Source organism: Fukomys damarensis, unplaced genomic scaffold (assembly GCF_012274545.1).
Source record: "Fukomys damarensis isolate Sample0158 unplaced genomic scaffold, DMR_v1.0_HiC HiC_scaffold_30, whole genome shotgun sequence".
In the NCBI taxonomy this organism is placed as follows: Eukaryota; Metazoa; Chordata; class Mammalia; order Rodentia; family Bathyergidae; genus Fukomys; species Fukomys damarensis.
This window is the reverse complement of record NW_022900942.1, coordinates 51,221,198-51,235,934: the sequence shown is the minus strand read 5'-3', so window position 1 is coordinate 51,235,934 and position 14,737 is coordinate 51,221,198. Positions and strand designations below refer to the sequence as shown.

At 36.5% G+C, this 14,737-nt stretch overlaps 1 protein-coding gene across 6 annotated transcripts in view; it reads right to left on the bottom strand.

Moving 5' to 3' along the window:
* Positions 1–1,022: 1,022 nt before the first annotated feature.
* B4galt6 (beta-1,4-galactosyltransferase 6) overlaps positions 1,023–14,737 on the bottom strand; it is a 69,526-nt gene continuing 55,811 nt past the window's right edge. For 4 of the 6 annotated variants that reach the window (XM_010619705.3, XM_010619707.3, XM_033757471.1 and 1 more), the window contains 4 exons: positions 9,223–9,410; positions 6,194–6,316; positions 5,832–5,933; positions 1,023–4,953 (listed from right to left, as the gene is read on the bottom strand). In XM_010619705.3, coding sequence (XP_010618007.1) covers positions 4,806–4,953; positions 5,832–5,933; positions 6,194–6,316; positions 9,223–9,410 — 561 coding nt within the window. In that variant the 3' untranslated portion in view covers positions 1,023–4,805. Of the gene's footprint in view, positions 4,954–5,831; positions 5,934–6,193; positions 6,317–9,222; positions 9,411–13,731; positions 13,852–14,737 lie in introns of those variants that run through there. The other 2 variants (XM_033757473.1, XM_010619706.3) reach the window with 2 other exon arrangements.

Here is a 14,737-nt window from a genome sequence, read left to right as displayed (position 1 = left end):
CTTCAAAAAAACAAAAACAAAACAACACACATGCACACAAATAAGAATTCAGTTATCATTCTTTAAATATGATTCAGAACAACCTGTATGAGAAAGGTTTTTAATGTAAAAATAGAAACTGCTCAGTTGCCCAAGCACTGTACTAGTGTCCTGTCCTGGTTAGCTTATCTAACCATGCCAATGACTGGCCAGTAGGTACTATTATTCTCAATTCAGGAAGCAGGGACCTGAGGACCACACAGCATTAGAAATGTACTAATGACAGGGATACCTGAGCCCCAAATCAGGTCAGTCTGATTTCAAAGTCTTTTCTTACAACTTTCACCATCCAAAGAGCCCTCCTAAAAGTTTACTGCACATTGTTAAGCTTCTTAGCTATAGATTATTTCAAATATCGTTCTGAAGAGTGTTTACAGCTGAGAAATATTATGTGCACAGAGAAAAGATGCTCCCATAAAGGTGCACAACAAACCAACACTGCATTCGTGAAAGAGAAAAATTAGTGTTCACAAAGTTCCTAAGCAAGCGTCTCATTAGACGGCATGGGGTTCTTCAGGGGTTTCTGCCCCACATTGCACACAGAAGACCTCAAGGTCTGATACAAGATCTTTCAGAGCACATATTTAAACTGATCAAACTGGAAAGATTATATTAGCAATTGAATTCGAGTACCTCAACATAAGAATGTGCTGATCCAAATTTTATATTTTAAACCGTGTACTATATTTTAATTGTAGCATAGTCAAACAATGTTATTTTTTTCTCCAAGTATTTAAATCAAGAGGACATTTCTTAAGACTAGTCTTTCCTAAATAAAACCACTTGATGCATATGTCTACATAAACGAGTTTAAAGATAGCACCCCAAATATGTATGTATATGGCTCTGAAACTGAGATAACCCATTTCATCAGAGGGACACATTAATATCACAGGTGGGAACCTAGGGCAGACTAACCTAATTAGATTTTATGATTTTAAATGATTTAAGTGATTAAATGCTTATGATTTAATGACTGCCTTTATTTGTGATACAATGACAATGTCTTTGTAAATCATACTTATGCATAAAATTAATCATACTTATAATTCATTATACAAACAATAAGTCGATCTCACAGTCTAGTCCCATGGTATTTGAGAAACTTGACTGTTTGGCTTTAATATCTCCAAAACTGCCTGACACCTAAAAAACAAACAAATTTTCCCTAACACATCAGCTTACGTTTGTGAAGTTGCACAGGGAGAAGAAACACTATGCTAATATTGAATTCTTGAAATTATTGAATTGATGCAGCAGATTTACCAAATGAATTAATGAAAAATATTTAAATATGATCGCATCTTTTTTGAGGCAGAAACTGTAAGATGATCGCAAAATGCATTTCAGCTATGACTGCCTCATGCTTACGCTGCAACTCTAAGGTCAGTCAAGATCATCATCAGTAATTCGATTTGAAACATGAAAATAAACAAAAACCCCCAGGTAACCCAAAAAGGGTTCCTGAGAGAAAATAATTACATCATCACACAAAATCTTTAGAACATTATATTTCATAAAAGACAATGATAAAAAAGTACAAACATTTCCACGAGAAGCAAAATGAAGAAAATGAGGAATACAAGAAATTACTAGCATTTATTTCAGAGCATTTATGTAGAAGCCTTTCTTAACAAAATAATCTTAAGTACACTTCCTCTTTCTGATAAACAACAGTATGAACATTTTAGTTCTCAGCTGGCATACTTGCAAATCCAAAACAATAAATCTAGAGGCCTATTAGTCTGAAAGTCACATAACTAAATGTAACAAGACAAGCCAAGGCCAAATAAAGTGACACAAAATGTGCTTTTGCTTGTAGGGAGCATCCAGGAGAATATTATATTGGATATTTTCCCATTTTGCTTTAAAATGGGGTCAGTATCTTGGCTAATAAAAGTGTAAGTTTGTAACACATAATTTTATATTTATGTAATATTATAACTAAGGTTTTCCTACTGAAAACCTTTTCACAAAATACAAATTAAGATTTTTTAAAAAAAAAAATCCTCATTGAACCCTACTTTGGGTGAAGAACTGAAGGACTATCTTCACTGTGAATCAGACACAATGTACAAGAAATGCGTGTACATTTTCTCTTTTCTTTTCTACAAACGGGCTCTTTAATCATTACTTCTTTCTCAAACTGAAAGACACCAAAGTCCCCAGTAGTGCCTTCTGTAGGGACTACAGAAGCCCCAGTAGGGACTTCTGATCTACATCCATATAGATGACTACTGACTTTGAGATAAGGTTTACAACAGAGACCTTAACTATCAGGGGATGACTTCATGATTTCAGAAAGAGTTCAACTTCCGTGACTTGATTTGTTTAGAAATGAAATAATACTTTTAAACAGACACGCCAGCATTGCACCTGATACAGGAGATGATCAATACACATTCATTAATAAATCCACTAAATATACTATAAAGAAGACTGTTTGCAGTTGCAGTGTATTTTTTAGTCTTTAGGGAATAGATTTTCTGTCATATAATAAAGATAACCGGGAAAAAAACCTGTCATTTACAGAAACATATAAATATTACTGTTTACAGCCAAAATAATTTTAGATATGTACTAAAAATTTTTTATGATTTCCACAGGATAATATACCATATTCAAAACTGCAAAAAAGCAAAATACTTACATTCAACTCCTAAAATAATAATAAGGCAGATACTAGTAGTACTGAGTTCTCAAAAAAGTAAAATGTATATCAAAACAAAAGGATTCCAAATGCAGGCAAATTCTTCATTAAAACCAAAAATGTATTTCCTTAAAAGACTAATTAGTTTTTCCCACAACTAAAATATTTCAGCATTATTGGGTTAATTATGTTCCCAAGATCTTTGTATTTTGCTAGTGGTCCACAAACGTGAACATTATCATATTATTTTCATTTCATTGAGTTAAGAAACTATGCTGGCAATGAGAGACAAAATGAACAGATACACAACTTAAGTACAAATGACTTCATTTTCAGAAGGTTTGATTTTTTTTTATTATTTTGAGCATCACCCCCAAGAAAGAAATGTTTTAGAAATATTTCTAAGAAATAAATATGAAAAAATTCAGTTTGGCATCATAAAGAGAGGCTGTAAGGTTTTTCAAACTATAAGATTTTCAATTATTTTATAATTTGGTTTATGATCATTTCTGTTACTGAAACTGCCACAAAAAATGACACTTCAAAATTAAACTTACAACCTGAGATTAAAAACACACACACACACACACACACACACACACACACACACATATTTCTGTTTTAGGTGAATAATTCATAGGCAAATTTTACCCAAACATTTCTCATATATATAGAATTCTATTACTCTTCATTGTTGCAGGTTCACTTTTTTTTGTTTTTCATCTGTGAAAATATTGTAAAATATTTTAAAGGATTTTTCTAATACTTTTCAAACTAAGAATGTTGTTTGGTTTGCCTCAGAAAATTTTATCCAATTTTAAGATAAAAATACTTGTCAGGAAACAAGACCTGTTTTCCGAAGTATATATTATAGTGTATTTAAATAACTGAAAATGTATTTTAAGATAGTTCTACTGAACTATACTTTTAGTGAGGAAATTTTAATAACATCAAAGATTTCTTGAAAGTGGAAAAAATATAATTTGACTTTAACTGCTGATATTAAAAGGGTCCCTTTCAAAAGTGATTTAAACTTAAAATCTGTCTTTACTAAGCATTTATATTCATAAAAATAGAACATTTTAATTTATCTAATAGTATAATTAATTTGTATAAGTACTACTGGGTTTTTCATAGCTCATTCCTTTAAAAAAGAAAAAAATTAACCTTTTAATTTTTTTTTTGGCTCTTCTGAACTGGAAATAATAAAAGTGCTATATACTATGAATTTAAAAAAAACACACAGTGTATAAACACACATTCTTGGGAACATTTTTAGAGGCACAAAATCCCTGACACTTACACCAGAGGTACATGAAAGATATTTAACATAAAGAGGTCCTTTATATCATGTCACATCACAACTTTTAAGATTTCTTGGTAACATTCATGCAATATGCATAAACAATATGGTTGTTATTTAGCAAGATCTGATGAGACTGCAAGCAAGGAAAAAAGGTAATTCTGGCAGGAAGAAAAACCATTTGAGTATTTTTCCCTTTAAAGCCTTCAGAAGCCATGACTTCTTCCACATGTGAGGCTGAAGGTCTAAAGCTGAAAACTAGTATAATAGTTTACTGTATTCGTTTGTTGTCAATTATTGACAGTTCCTTCATTTCACACAAGGGATAACCTTTGTTTAGTGACATAAATTTACAGGTTTTTTTCCCCATGCAAATTTAAAAATATCTATAAAAGTCCAATAAAGGCATAACTGATTACATGCAAAACTGTAACACATCTTATTTTTAAACAATTTGAACACATTAATTTACATCACATATGTACAAAATAGGTTTAAATGGAAATAAAAGCATTCTCTTGAATTAAACTATAGATTTTAGTATAAAAATTTTCTCTTTGTAGTGATCCCTCTTAACTTCAATCTTCAGCAACGGCTTCCAGTTTCTGCAGTGCTCCTCATGGGATGCGTCTCAAAGGTGGGGGGGTGGGCAGGAGAAGGGTGGCTGGATTTAATCCCACACTGTAAACACGAAGGACACTGGCTCTTTTCCACAATCAGGACACTGAGACACATCAAATCACTGACCTCCATCATGAGTGGACTCCAGGTTTCTGGTCCAGCACTGTGGTCTGTCTCACCACAGAGCTACTTCTAATAGTCTTCAATTGGAGCTAACTCTGGCATGAGGTTTACAGATATATTTGTATACAACCTATCAACCAGTATTTTTGGAGTGTATAGTAAATTGTTCAACCCGTCGATGTACTGACGTTCTTTAGAATACCTTAGTAATTTATACCTACAGTGTGAGAGGGAAATACAAAAAGTTACGGAAAACAAGTTCAAAAAAGGAAAACCAATGCAAAATATGTTCTAGATAGGACATTTTATACTTAAAGCATTTAAAGATCTGTAGAATTTTAGATTCTTATGCATAATAAAAAAATCTCTAGATCATTAATTCCAAAATAGGATTTTTACGAGTCAAACAATGCCACCTTAAAAAAAATCATTTCACACTTTGACAACTTAGACAGGTTTAAGAAATAAAATGTGTTGCTGGGGATTTAGCTCAGTGGTTCCACCACCTGCCTTGCAAGTGCAAGGTCCTCAATTCAATCCCAGTATCAAAAAAAAAAAAGAAAGAAAGAAAATGTGTTGTGTTTTATGTTAAGGAAACTTTAAAAAAAATGAACAGTTAACTGGGTTCTTTAAATAACATAAATATATATGTATGTATATATACATATCTTTTTAAAACAAGCACAAAAATGTTCTTGCCCTAAAGAAAATCCTCTTCAGCAGAGTTTTTGAGGGATGCAATTTTTTATTAGTGCATGTTTACAGCACATAATGATTACATTCACTGTGGGGTGTTTGTACAGTACATAACACAACTTAATTCTTTTTATTTCCCCTTCTCCTCTTCCTCCATCTCTTGGTTCTTTTCCCATCTGCAAAAGATCTATTTCCCTGTTTCCAGTTCTATCTTTTACTTTCTCACCAACTACTTCCTACCTCCCAAGCTCACGGTTAGAAACAGCTCACCTTGGCTTTTGTGGCACAGAGATTTCTAAGAAGATGGCACTAAAGCCAAGAGCAGGGTGAAATGTCTAATGTTCCACATAGTAAACACCTTTGAAAAGACTTGGCATCTAAAAATGACATTAAACTTACCGTCCTAAAAACTGGACTTCCCCTCGATGATGATGAGGAATAGACTTGTATTTCCCTAAATCTCCCTCTGGTCTGGTTACATTATATCCAGCATAGTGAACTCTACAATACAGCATAAAAATACATAAAAATGTATTGTGTTTTTGTTCAATTTCAAGATGCAAAAGGATGCTCTAACATGTATGCTGCCAATAATTCCAAAACAAACTCTTCATGAGAGAAAGGGAGAAATTAAAATAGAACTTAGGAACTTAAAAGTTTTCCATCCTAAACAATCCTTTCTTGGTATAGCTAAGTATGATTTAAACAAAAGAAAATAAGTTTAGAAATTCTATTTTAAAGCAATTTGTATCTTGACATACCTGTTCCAAAGGTCATCATCTTCTCCTCCCCAACCCCAGAAAGCATTAGGGAAACCATTTATCTTTCTAAACTGTTCCACTGTCAGTCCACTTACACCACCAAAAAACTCTTTATATGGAAGACTGAAAAAGAAAGCAGGACACAGAATTCAATAAACAAAATTCTAACAGTTTGCTATATGAAATCAAACAATTAGACTGATTAAATAGTATTCTAGAAATGTAAAGTAAACCAAGAAACAAAATATTTTACATTCTAGTGAAACAAGTATATGTGTTATGCTAAACACAAAATAAAACATTTGTGGCAAAAGAAATTTGATATTTAATATTGTCACTTTATAACACTCAGAGCCCAGTATCCAAAAATTGTGTAATATCCTTGTAAAAAAAACAATCTAAATTAAATACATTAGTAACTGTCAACACAGTTGGATTTTGCTAAATTAATATTTTCAAAACCAATCTTATTTATCAACACATTATTTATTAAAATAACAGAACAGATATATATTAGAACAACCACTGAATTTAATTTTGAAATGACTAGCTACCTATTCTCATGTTTTTGTTTTAGTACGGGATTGAACTCGGGTCCTTGTGCTTGCGAGGTAGGTGGCAGAACCACTGAGCTACATCTCCGGCCCTTAGCTACCTATTCTTATAATGATTTTTTTATTGTTTTTTGCTTTCTTAAAAAGTGGTCTATGTAGCCAAGGCTGGCCTTGAACTCAATTTTCCTGCCTCAGCCTTCCAGGTTGAGTGCTAAAAGTTGCAGGCATGTGCCACCAACTAAAATGATCTTATCTCTTTCTATTAAACTCACAAAACACTCATGGATATTTACAAATATGTTTTTAATGTACTAATATTTAGAGAAATAACCACATTTTAAAATTTGGGATTAATTTTTCTTACCCTTTCCTAACTCATATTCCAAGGAATTGGTAAACTAATATTTTAAGCTACATTTTTAATAATCTAAATTAGTTTAGATATGGATTAGTTTTCTCATGTCAAGGTAGTATCCTGAAACCTCCAATCCTGAACCACTTCCGATGGCACATAATGTGATTTAAGGGAATAGTGTATCCTAAAGGTTCTCTGAAAGGGTCCAGCCAATGTGCAGCTCCAGCCAAGAAAACGTAACTATGCATACATAACACCCGAAACCAAGATGACGGAAATCTGGCTGGGACCAGAGCAAAACTGCCATGGAGAAAGGCAGGGTGCAGATTTCCCATTATGCCTGCAGGACTCAACTCATCTGCCGTGGGGAACAAGAGCCATTTGTCAGCAGGGATCTTGTGTGGCACACAGAACCAGAGAAAGCAGCTCCCAAATCCAGCTCATGGTTCCAGGAGAAAGTAATTTTGCTCTTTCCCTGAGGTAAGGACATCCCAAGATAGTAACTGTAACACTGACCTTAAAGACAAGCAAACCACCTCATGAGACCCCACAAGGCTCACTTGAGAGCGTGGGCTTCTAGTGATAATGCTGACAGGTTCCTATAGGGCCAGTCAGAGTCCTTAGCAGTGATGGACTTCCCACACCAGCTGGATTATTTGTGCCCAGGCTAGTGGTTTAGCAAAATCCAACATCACTAGGTAAACAGATATGAATAAACGTGCGTGCTCTTACTGGATGTATAAACCAGCCAACATCAATTCTATTTGCTGTAGCTTAAGTAGCAACAACCAACTACCTTATATATATATACACAGTGGGAAAAGATCAGATAAAATAAAGGTACAATAAGAAAAACTGAGTAAAAATTTCCAGTGTTTATCTTACACTGTCCAAAGCAAGAAGATACCAAACCTAGGGGCCCAAGTTTCCTGGTCAGCAGGGATCAGAGTGTGAACACCACAATGGGAAGCAATGCAAGCCCTGGCTTCATCCCACAGCTGAAGGCTGTGCATGACACAGCCCACCACGGACCTGCGGCTGCTCTCTCAGCTATGCTCCTGCCATGCAGCCCACTCATCCTAGGACTGGTTCAAGGGAGTATGAATATTCTATTCGTTAATTTTGAATTATTTGCATAAGCTTTACTATTTATGGTACATTTAATGAAAAATCAGTTATCCTAGATCTAATCTGATTCTAGCAGGTTGAACAAAGTTAAGTTTCCCAATGTGCTAGGAACTAGTTAAGATCCTTGATGTATGAACTTGGGAGTTCATACAAGGGGTAATGAGGAGAAGGTTTGCTAAGCCCCCCCTAAATAAAAGGAAAGAAAGAAAAAATGAAAAAGTATTTTTTGTTTCAATGCCAATTCAGCACTTGTGTCATTGAGACTTTGTGCCTCTCTCTACTCTGTGCTCTGGACACCAGCCAAAACTGTGGTGATACCAACATCTTCCCTGCTCCAGGCAACACTTTCCACGTTCTTCTACCTCCATTAGGTAATAAAGTTTGTGATCTTCTCAGATTAAACCTGCATTCTTTGATGTCAAGTTAAATTACTCTCACAGCTCTGATAACTGTTTACATTCAAGATCTTTTCAGTCAGAAAATAAAAATGTCAGTGCCTTATAATTAAGGAGCAGGTCAAGAATATCGAGTTTGAGGAGAAAACACACTGGAGAAGAAAGGTTATCATGGCCCAGAGCCATCAGCAGAGAGACAGGAGGCAGAAGTCAGCTTGATCACACACCCATGGCTCAGGGAGGTGATACCCCAGCGCATCCCTCCATATGGTCTCTACTGTTCCAATGCAGAAGAAACCAAACTGGAGAACTCCCAGGACTCACCAAGTTTTACAAGTGTAAGGAACTAAATTTAAATCTCCACTGCCTGACTACGGAAACCAGGCTCTCTTTTCCACACACCACATTCAAACCTCTGTGTAAGGAAGCGCATGACAAGCCACTCTATGCTCTGGCTCCCTGGGAGAACAGGCTGGAGTCACACAATATTCTTTAGGCTCCTGCCTGCTCTGAATTTTGGCACTTTTGCTGCTACACCATTTCAGTGCCACAACTGTACAAGTGTATCATGTGATGTTGGGAACAGTGCACACTTACATATACATGTATTTATCCAGCTTTGCTGCAAAGTGACGTGGCATTTCTCCACATCCATAGTAGTTCCGGTCATTTTCAGGGAGATGATCCACATCATGGAAGATCACACAGTCCCAGATGCTGTCCTTCATGGCTTCTTTGAAGCCCACATTGAAAAGCATTGCACGGTTAAAAGGTTGCGTGCCGGTCTTCAGCAAACACAAAAAGAGAAGTGTCAGGCTTTGTCATATTACTTACTCCTGTCTTCTTCTAATTTGTTGAATCAGGGTCAAATAAGAAAAACGGCATCCAAATTAAACAGACAATTCATAGCCATATGCCAGGATTTTCAGATTCGTGGTATCACTTAACAGTGGGGACACATTCTGAACAGTATGTCACTGGATGATTTCATCATTGTGTAAATATCTAGACTATGTTTACACAGATTAAGGTGTACCATAAGGTGATATGGGACCACTACTGTCCATGGGGTCTGAGACCAAAATGCCAGTGCACAGAGCATGACTGGATAGTGTTTAATTTTACTTACTACAGTATTTTGTATTTTGGTAACACAGAAGATATCAGACAGCTGTTATTATCTAGCCCACTAGTACACTGTCACACTTTATTTAATAACGTAATTCATATTTTTGCTTTATTTCAATGTATTAGGCCATGAATTATTTATGACAAGAAAAACTAAAATTAGAAAAAGTATTACACTAAAGTAATAAAATTAAAAATAATACACATTTTATTTCTTAGTAACACTTTTCCACATGCTATCAAGACCTAAGCAGGAAACTAAGAGTGACAAACTTGTCCCTCCTCTTATGTAATAAAGTCCTCAGGTCCAATTTTGTATTACTAATGCTTATAATAAGAGCTAAATGAATCTTGGAGACACAAACAATTGGAACTTACTACACAAACCCAGCTTATTTTCTTATTAAAGAAAATGTACTAAAGAGCACAGGCAACAGTTTCTATTATGTTGCTTTAATATAAATAAGATCACTTTAATGGAAAAACTTTACACAAAACTCAACTTCCCAGATTGCATCATTTTATTTAGCACTGAAAATATATTAAGATGGACTGGCAATTTAAAAAATTTTATTACTCTAAAATGGAAATAAAGTATTTGTAAATAGGGAAGGGAGGAGGGGGTGAAGGAGGGCAGGGGAAGGGGAAAAATGAGAACCAAGACCTGTCAGGTAAAGGTACAAGATCCCAATGGTGAATGTAACTGTACTGTATACCTAAAATGTACCAATAAACTCAATGAGAAAAGAAAAAAGTTTTATTCCTCATCTACAGAAAATAAAGGGTCATTCACCAACGTTTTAGCAACATTTTTTGAAACAATTTCCAAAATATTAAAAAAAAAATGACGGCAGAAGTGGATGAAAGACACTATATAGTCATCACTGGAGTCTGCACCAAAAGGGAAAATTACTCATTGTTAGTCCTGGGTTTTGCACTAACTTGAAGTTACAAGTCACTTTACTTTTTATAGCTTTTCCACCCATGAAACAGAATACAAGTAAAGAGAGGCAAATTATTATTAACATTGACATAAGCTTTGAAGGATTTTTTTTAAGACAAGGTCTTGCTATGTAGCAAAAGCTGGCCTCAAACTTATGGCAATACTCCTGCTTCAGCCTCCCAGTGTCGCTTTAAGGTTTTTATTAAGTATGGACATAATACTTAAAAGCTCATAGCAATAGCAAGAAGTTCCATGTCAAAGCCATCTTCATCAGCCAAGCCAACAATGATACATTTCAACTCTTAAGCTGTTTATTCTGGTGTTTTTTTCTGTATTTTGAAGTAATGAGTGCTCTGACATTTTTTACTTCATTAACATGAGACACTATCTACTGTCTTCTTACCGTGAGAATGGAGGAATTAAATCACCACTGGGTCACTGCCTTTTCCTCCAGTCTCCCAATATATGCTATAGTTTTTTTTTTAAATCAATAGTTTACATTACTAGGACAACATAAATATTTCTTTAGTAGTGAAAGAATTGTTTTATCAAACTTAGATTAACTATAGTCTTCAATATAATTATTTGTACAAAAGGTGTAGGTATGCCCTACACCTACTAACAATCAAATCTCCATCCATTCCTTCTCCACCTCTCCAGCTCAACTCCATCTTCCCTTACTTCTTGCTTAGTCTGGACTGCTGTGCAGACCATGTGCATGTATGCATGCGTGTGTGTGTATATGTGTGATCAAAGAATGACTGAAAATTCCACTATCTACCCTCACACTTAAACTGACATTTTCACCAGGTACAAGATTCTAGGGAAATGAAAGTGACTTTCTCCTAGACCTTGGAAGGCACATGCCACGGTCCCCTAACTATGAGCAATGCTAACCAAGTTCACACATGTATGACTCAATATGCTTCACAATGGATCTAACATTTGAATTCATATGACTCTAAAGACTCATCTCTAAAGAGTTGTGTCTTCATTTCTGGGAAATTTTCTTGTATTTTTTCCTTTGGTCATTTCCTCCCACACCTTTCAATATTTGTTACAGCTTTTTCAGAATCTGAACTAGTGAATGTATTAATCGCCTAATATATATCCTAATCACAGAAAAAGTTAGTGGTTTAAAATTAAATCCAGAGGCTGGGTGTGGCTCAGTGGTAGAGGGCTGAAATCCATGAGGCCCAGAGTTCCATCCCCAGCACCAGGGGTAAAAAGCTAGCAGGCGTTTATGATGTGGACCACTTATTTCTGTGGAGAGGGAATTCTGGAAGCAGGTAAGAGCACCTCATCCCTGCTGCACGCAGAGCTCTGCTGAAAACTGGAAGGCTCCCAGCGCAGGAGGATCCTCTCCCCAGGTGCACCCACACATAGCTGGCAGGATATGCTGCAAGCCGTTTCTTCTCCATGGGGCTACCTGAGCAGGGCACAGCAGCTGGCACAAGCAGCAACGTCTTTTATGACCTCACCTCAGGAGTCCTACACTCCATAGCGACAGGCTCCCCAGGCAATTAATTCACCCCTGCTCCTCAGGGGCCATTTTGGAAGATGACAGGACTCTTAGGCCTACCAATATTTTCTTATGTTTTGGTTCTGTCAGAGGTTATTGCATCTTCCAGCTGTGCTATTTAAAGTCTTTAGTTAGCATATTTTCATTTTCAATAATGCTGATAGTCTATCACTGTTCTTTATGATATCCTGTTTCTGTTTCATAGGTTATCTTTCATTATCCTTTCTTCACTCCGTGGATCTTGATTATTAGTTGTATTGACTCTATCCCAACTCCACTCTTTATAGGATTATTTCCACTTCTGTTTTTGTTGGTTTTGTCTAGCTAGGGGAGGCTTTCTTCAAAACCCAGGAATCCTGGGCTGCCTACTCATGTTGTGAATAAGACACTACACATGTAAAGCTAAAGGAATCACCACATATGTAGACAAGAATGGCTTCATAGCACTTGACTCACACATACCCATACATTCCCCAATCCAAACTAAATAACAAACAAAAGCTCCATCCCCTTCCTCCAGTGTTTTGAAAATGGAAATGCTCTTCCTTACTCAAGACAACCAACCACAGCTTATTACTTCCTCCACATCCTCATGGACAACTGCAAAAGCTTTCTCCTTGCTCTCATTTCAGCCTTGTCTCACCTACTGCTTGGTGTCCACAGAGCAGCCAGTGTCAGTTGTTTTTAACATTCATTACATTGTCATCTCTCCACTCAAACCCTGCAGGGCCTTCTGACATCACACAGGGTAACTCAAGTCCTCGCCCTGGCCTGCAGACCTTCACTACTTGCTTCTCACACACTTCTTTGATTTCCTCCCCACCAAAAACTAGCGACACCAACCTCTGTTCACACCACACACCAGCTCCTCCTCCTCCACTGCCTGTAACAGCCGCCATTAGCATGTACCTCACCCATGTACTGTTCCCAATGCTCTAAGCTCACCTCATAGAGGTCCTGCTCAACCACTCAGCAGAAAAGAGCCCTCTCCCACTTTCTCTACTCCTCTGTCTGGAATCTCAGCCATGGGTGCTGACAGCCACAGTCACTGACTCTGTCCTTCCCAGAATAGAGGGTTCTTATCTGCTATACTCACTGCAGCATGCCGTTTGGTGAATAAGGAAAGTGGGCTGCAGGGAGGTGACAAAGCGATGAGCTGGTCTTTTCCTTTGGGGAATCTCTAAATAATAGATCGTAGGGCTAATCTATTTCTCTATTGAAGTCACCATTCAGGTCCTACCATGGCTGAGGAGATGCAGGGATTCCTACTTGACTGCTGGCCTCAACAAGCCAAACAGGGAAAAGGCCTGAGGGTCTCTGGGGTCAGCATCCAGACTTAGTTAAGGCCCTGGTTTTATGCCCACAAAATAGCTGTGTCAACAGTCAGGAGTTTCCCCTGGCTTTCTCCAGAGGATCAGCATCTCATGTTGTAGGGAAAACAACAGAGTAATCACCTGACAGTACAAAGACTAGAGATCTGTTTTGTAATTAAACTTTTAAACTATCTCCTTACCACAGCCTGGTGGTTGAGCCTATGTTCTCTGTCGTATTTCAAAGGCCAAGACTGTTGGGGGTTTGAGTCCATGCTTGTTACAATCGCACTCCTTAAGCACCCAGGTCTAAACATGTCTGCTCTACCAGTCAGCTCCAATGCACAGTCCCATTTCTCTGTCCTTATGGGTTAGTGACTGAAAGAGATTCTTTTCTTCTACTCTCATTTGTGGAGCCTGCAAAGGAGAAGAGGTGAAGCTATGCACACTCTTTCATATTTAACGGGGATTTTTTTAGCTGCTCTTCAATTGCTCAGCTCTTCTCCTGGGAACCCATACACCAGAAAAATTGCACTTCTATTTCATATGTGGTAAAGATGTTTCCAGTTCAACACCACAGACTATCAAATACATGGTCCTGAATTAATATTGATCAATGCTGAGATTCAGACCTAAGAGGTCTGAAAGTAAAAATACAGATGTTAGCTGTTTTGTAAAAAGATGTCTTCATCACATACACAAAGTAATTCAGTGGTACTGAACTCTCAAGAGAATGTGCCTTTAAAATCACACAGACTGATATCCTAACTCCCAGCACATTATGGGAGATTTTAGTCTTAAGAAAAAGAAAATAGCAATTGGTAATACTGACCTAGAAATTAACAAGTATGCCTTCATGAAAGTAGCTAAAATGTTTGATCTGTATTCAGATAAAAAGGTCAATTTGTATTGTACAGGTTGTTATATTTGTAAGTACACAGGCATGACATACATTATTAAATGCACAGAGAACAAAATTTAAAGGGGTGGTTCACATACACAAAAGTAGGTTATATTAAATACCAAGTATTTCTAGGGAAGAAAAGCTGAGGATAAAAAAAAAAATAGGGCACACTCAGAATAAACCACAATCTAGAAAAAACTGTAGCCATTGTAGGAATAAAAATCTGAATAACTCCTACCAAAAATAAAAAGTAGAACTTAATAATAGAAGCTAGACCACTTTATTATGTATTTTCTTAGGTATCT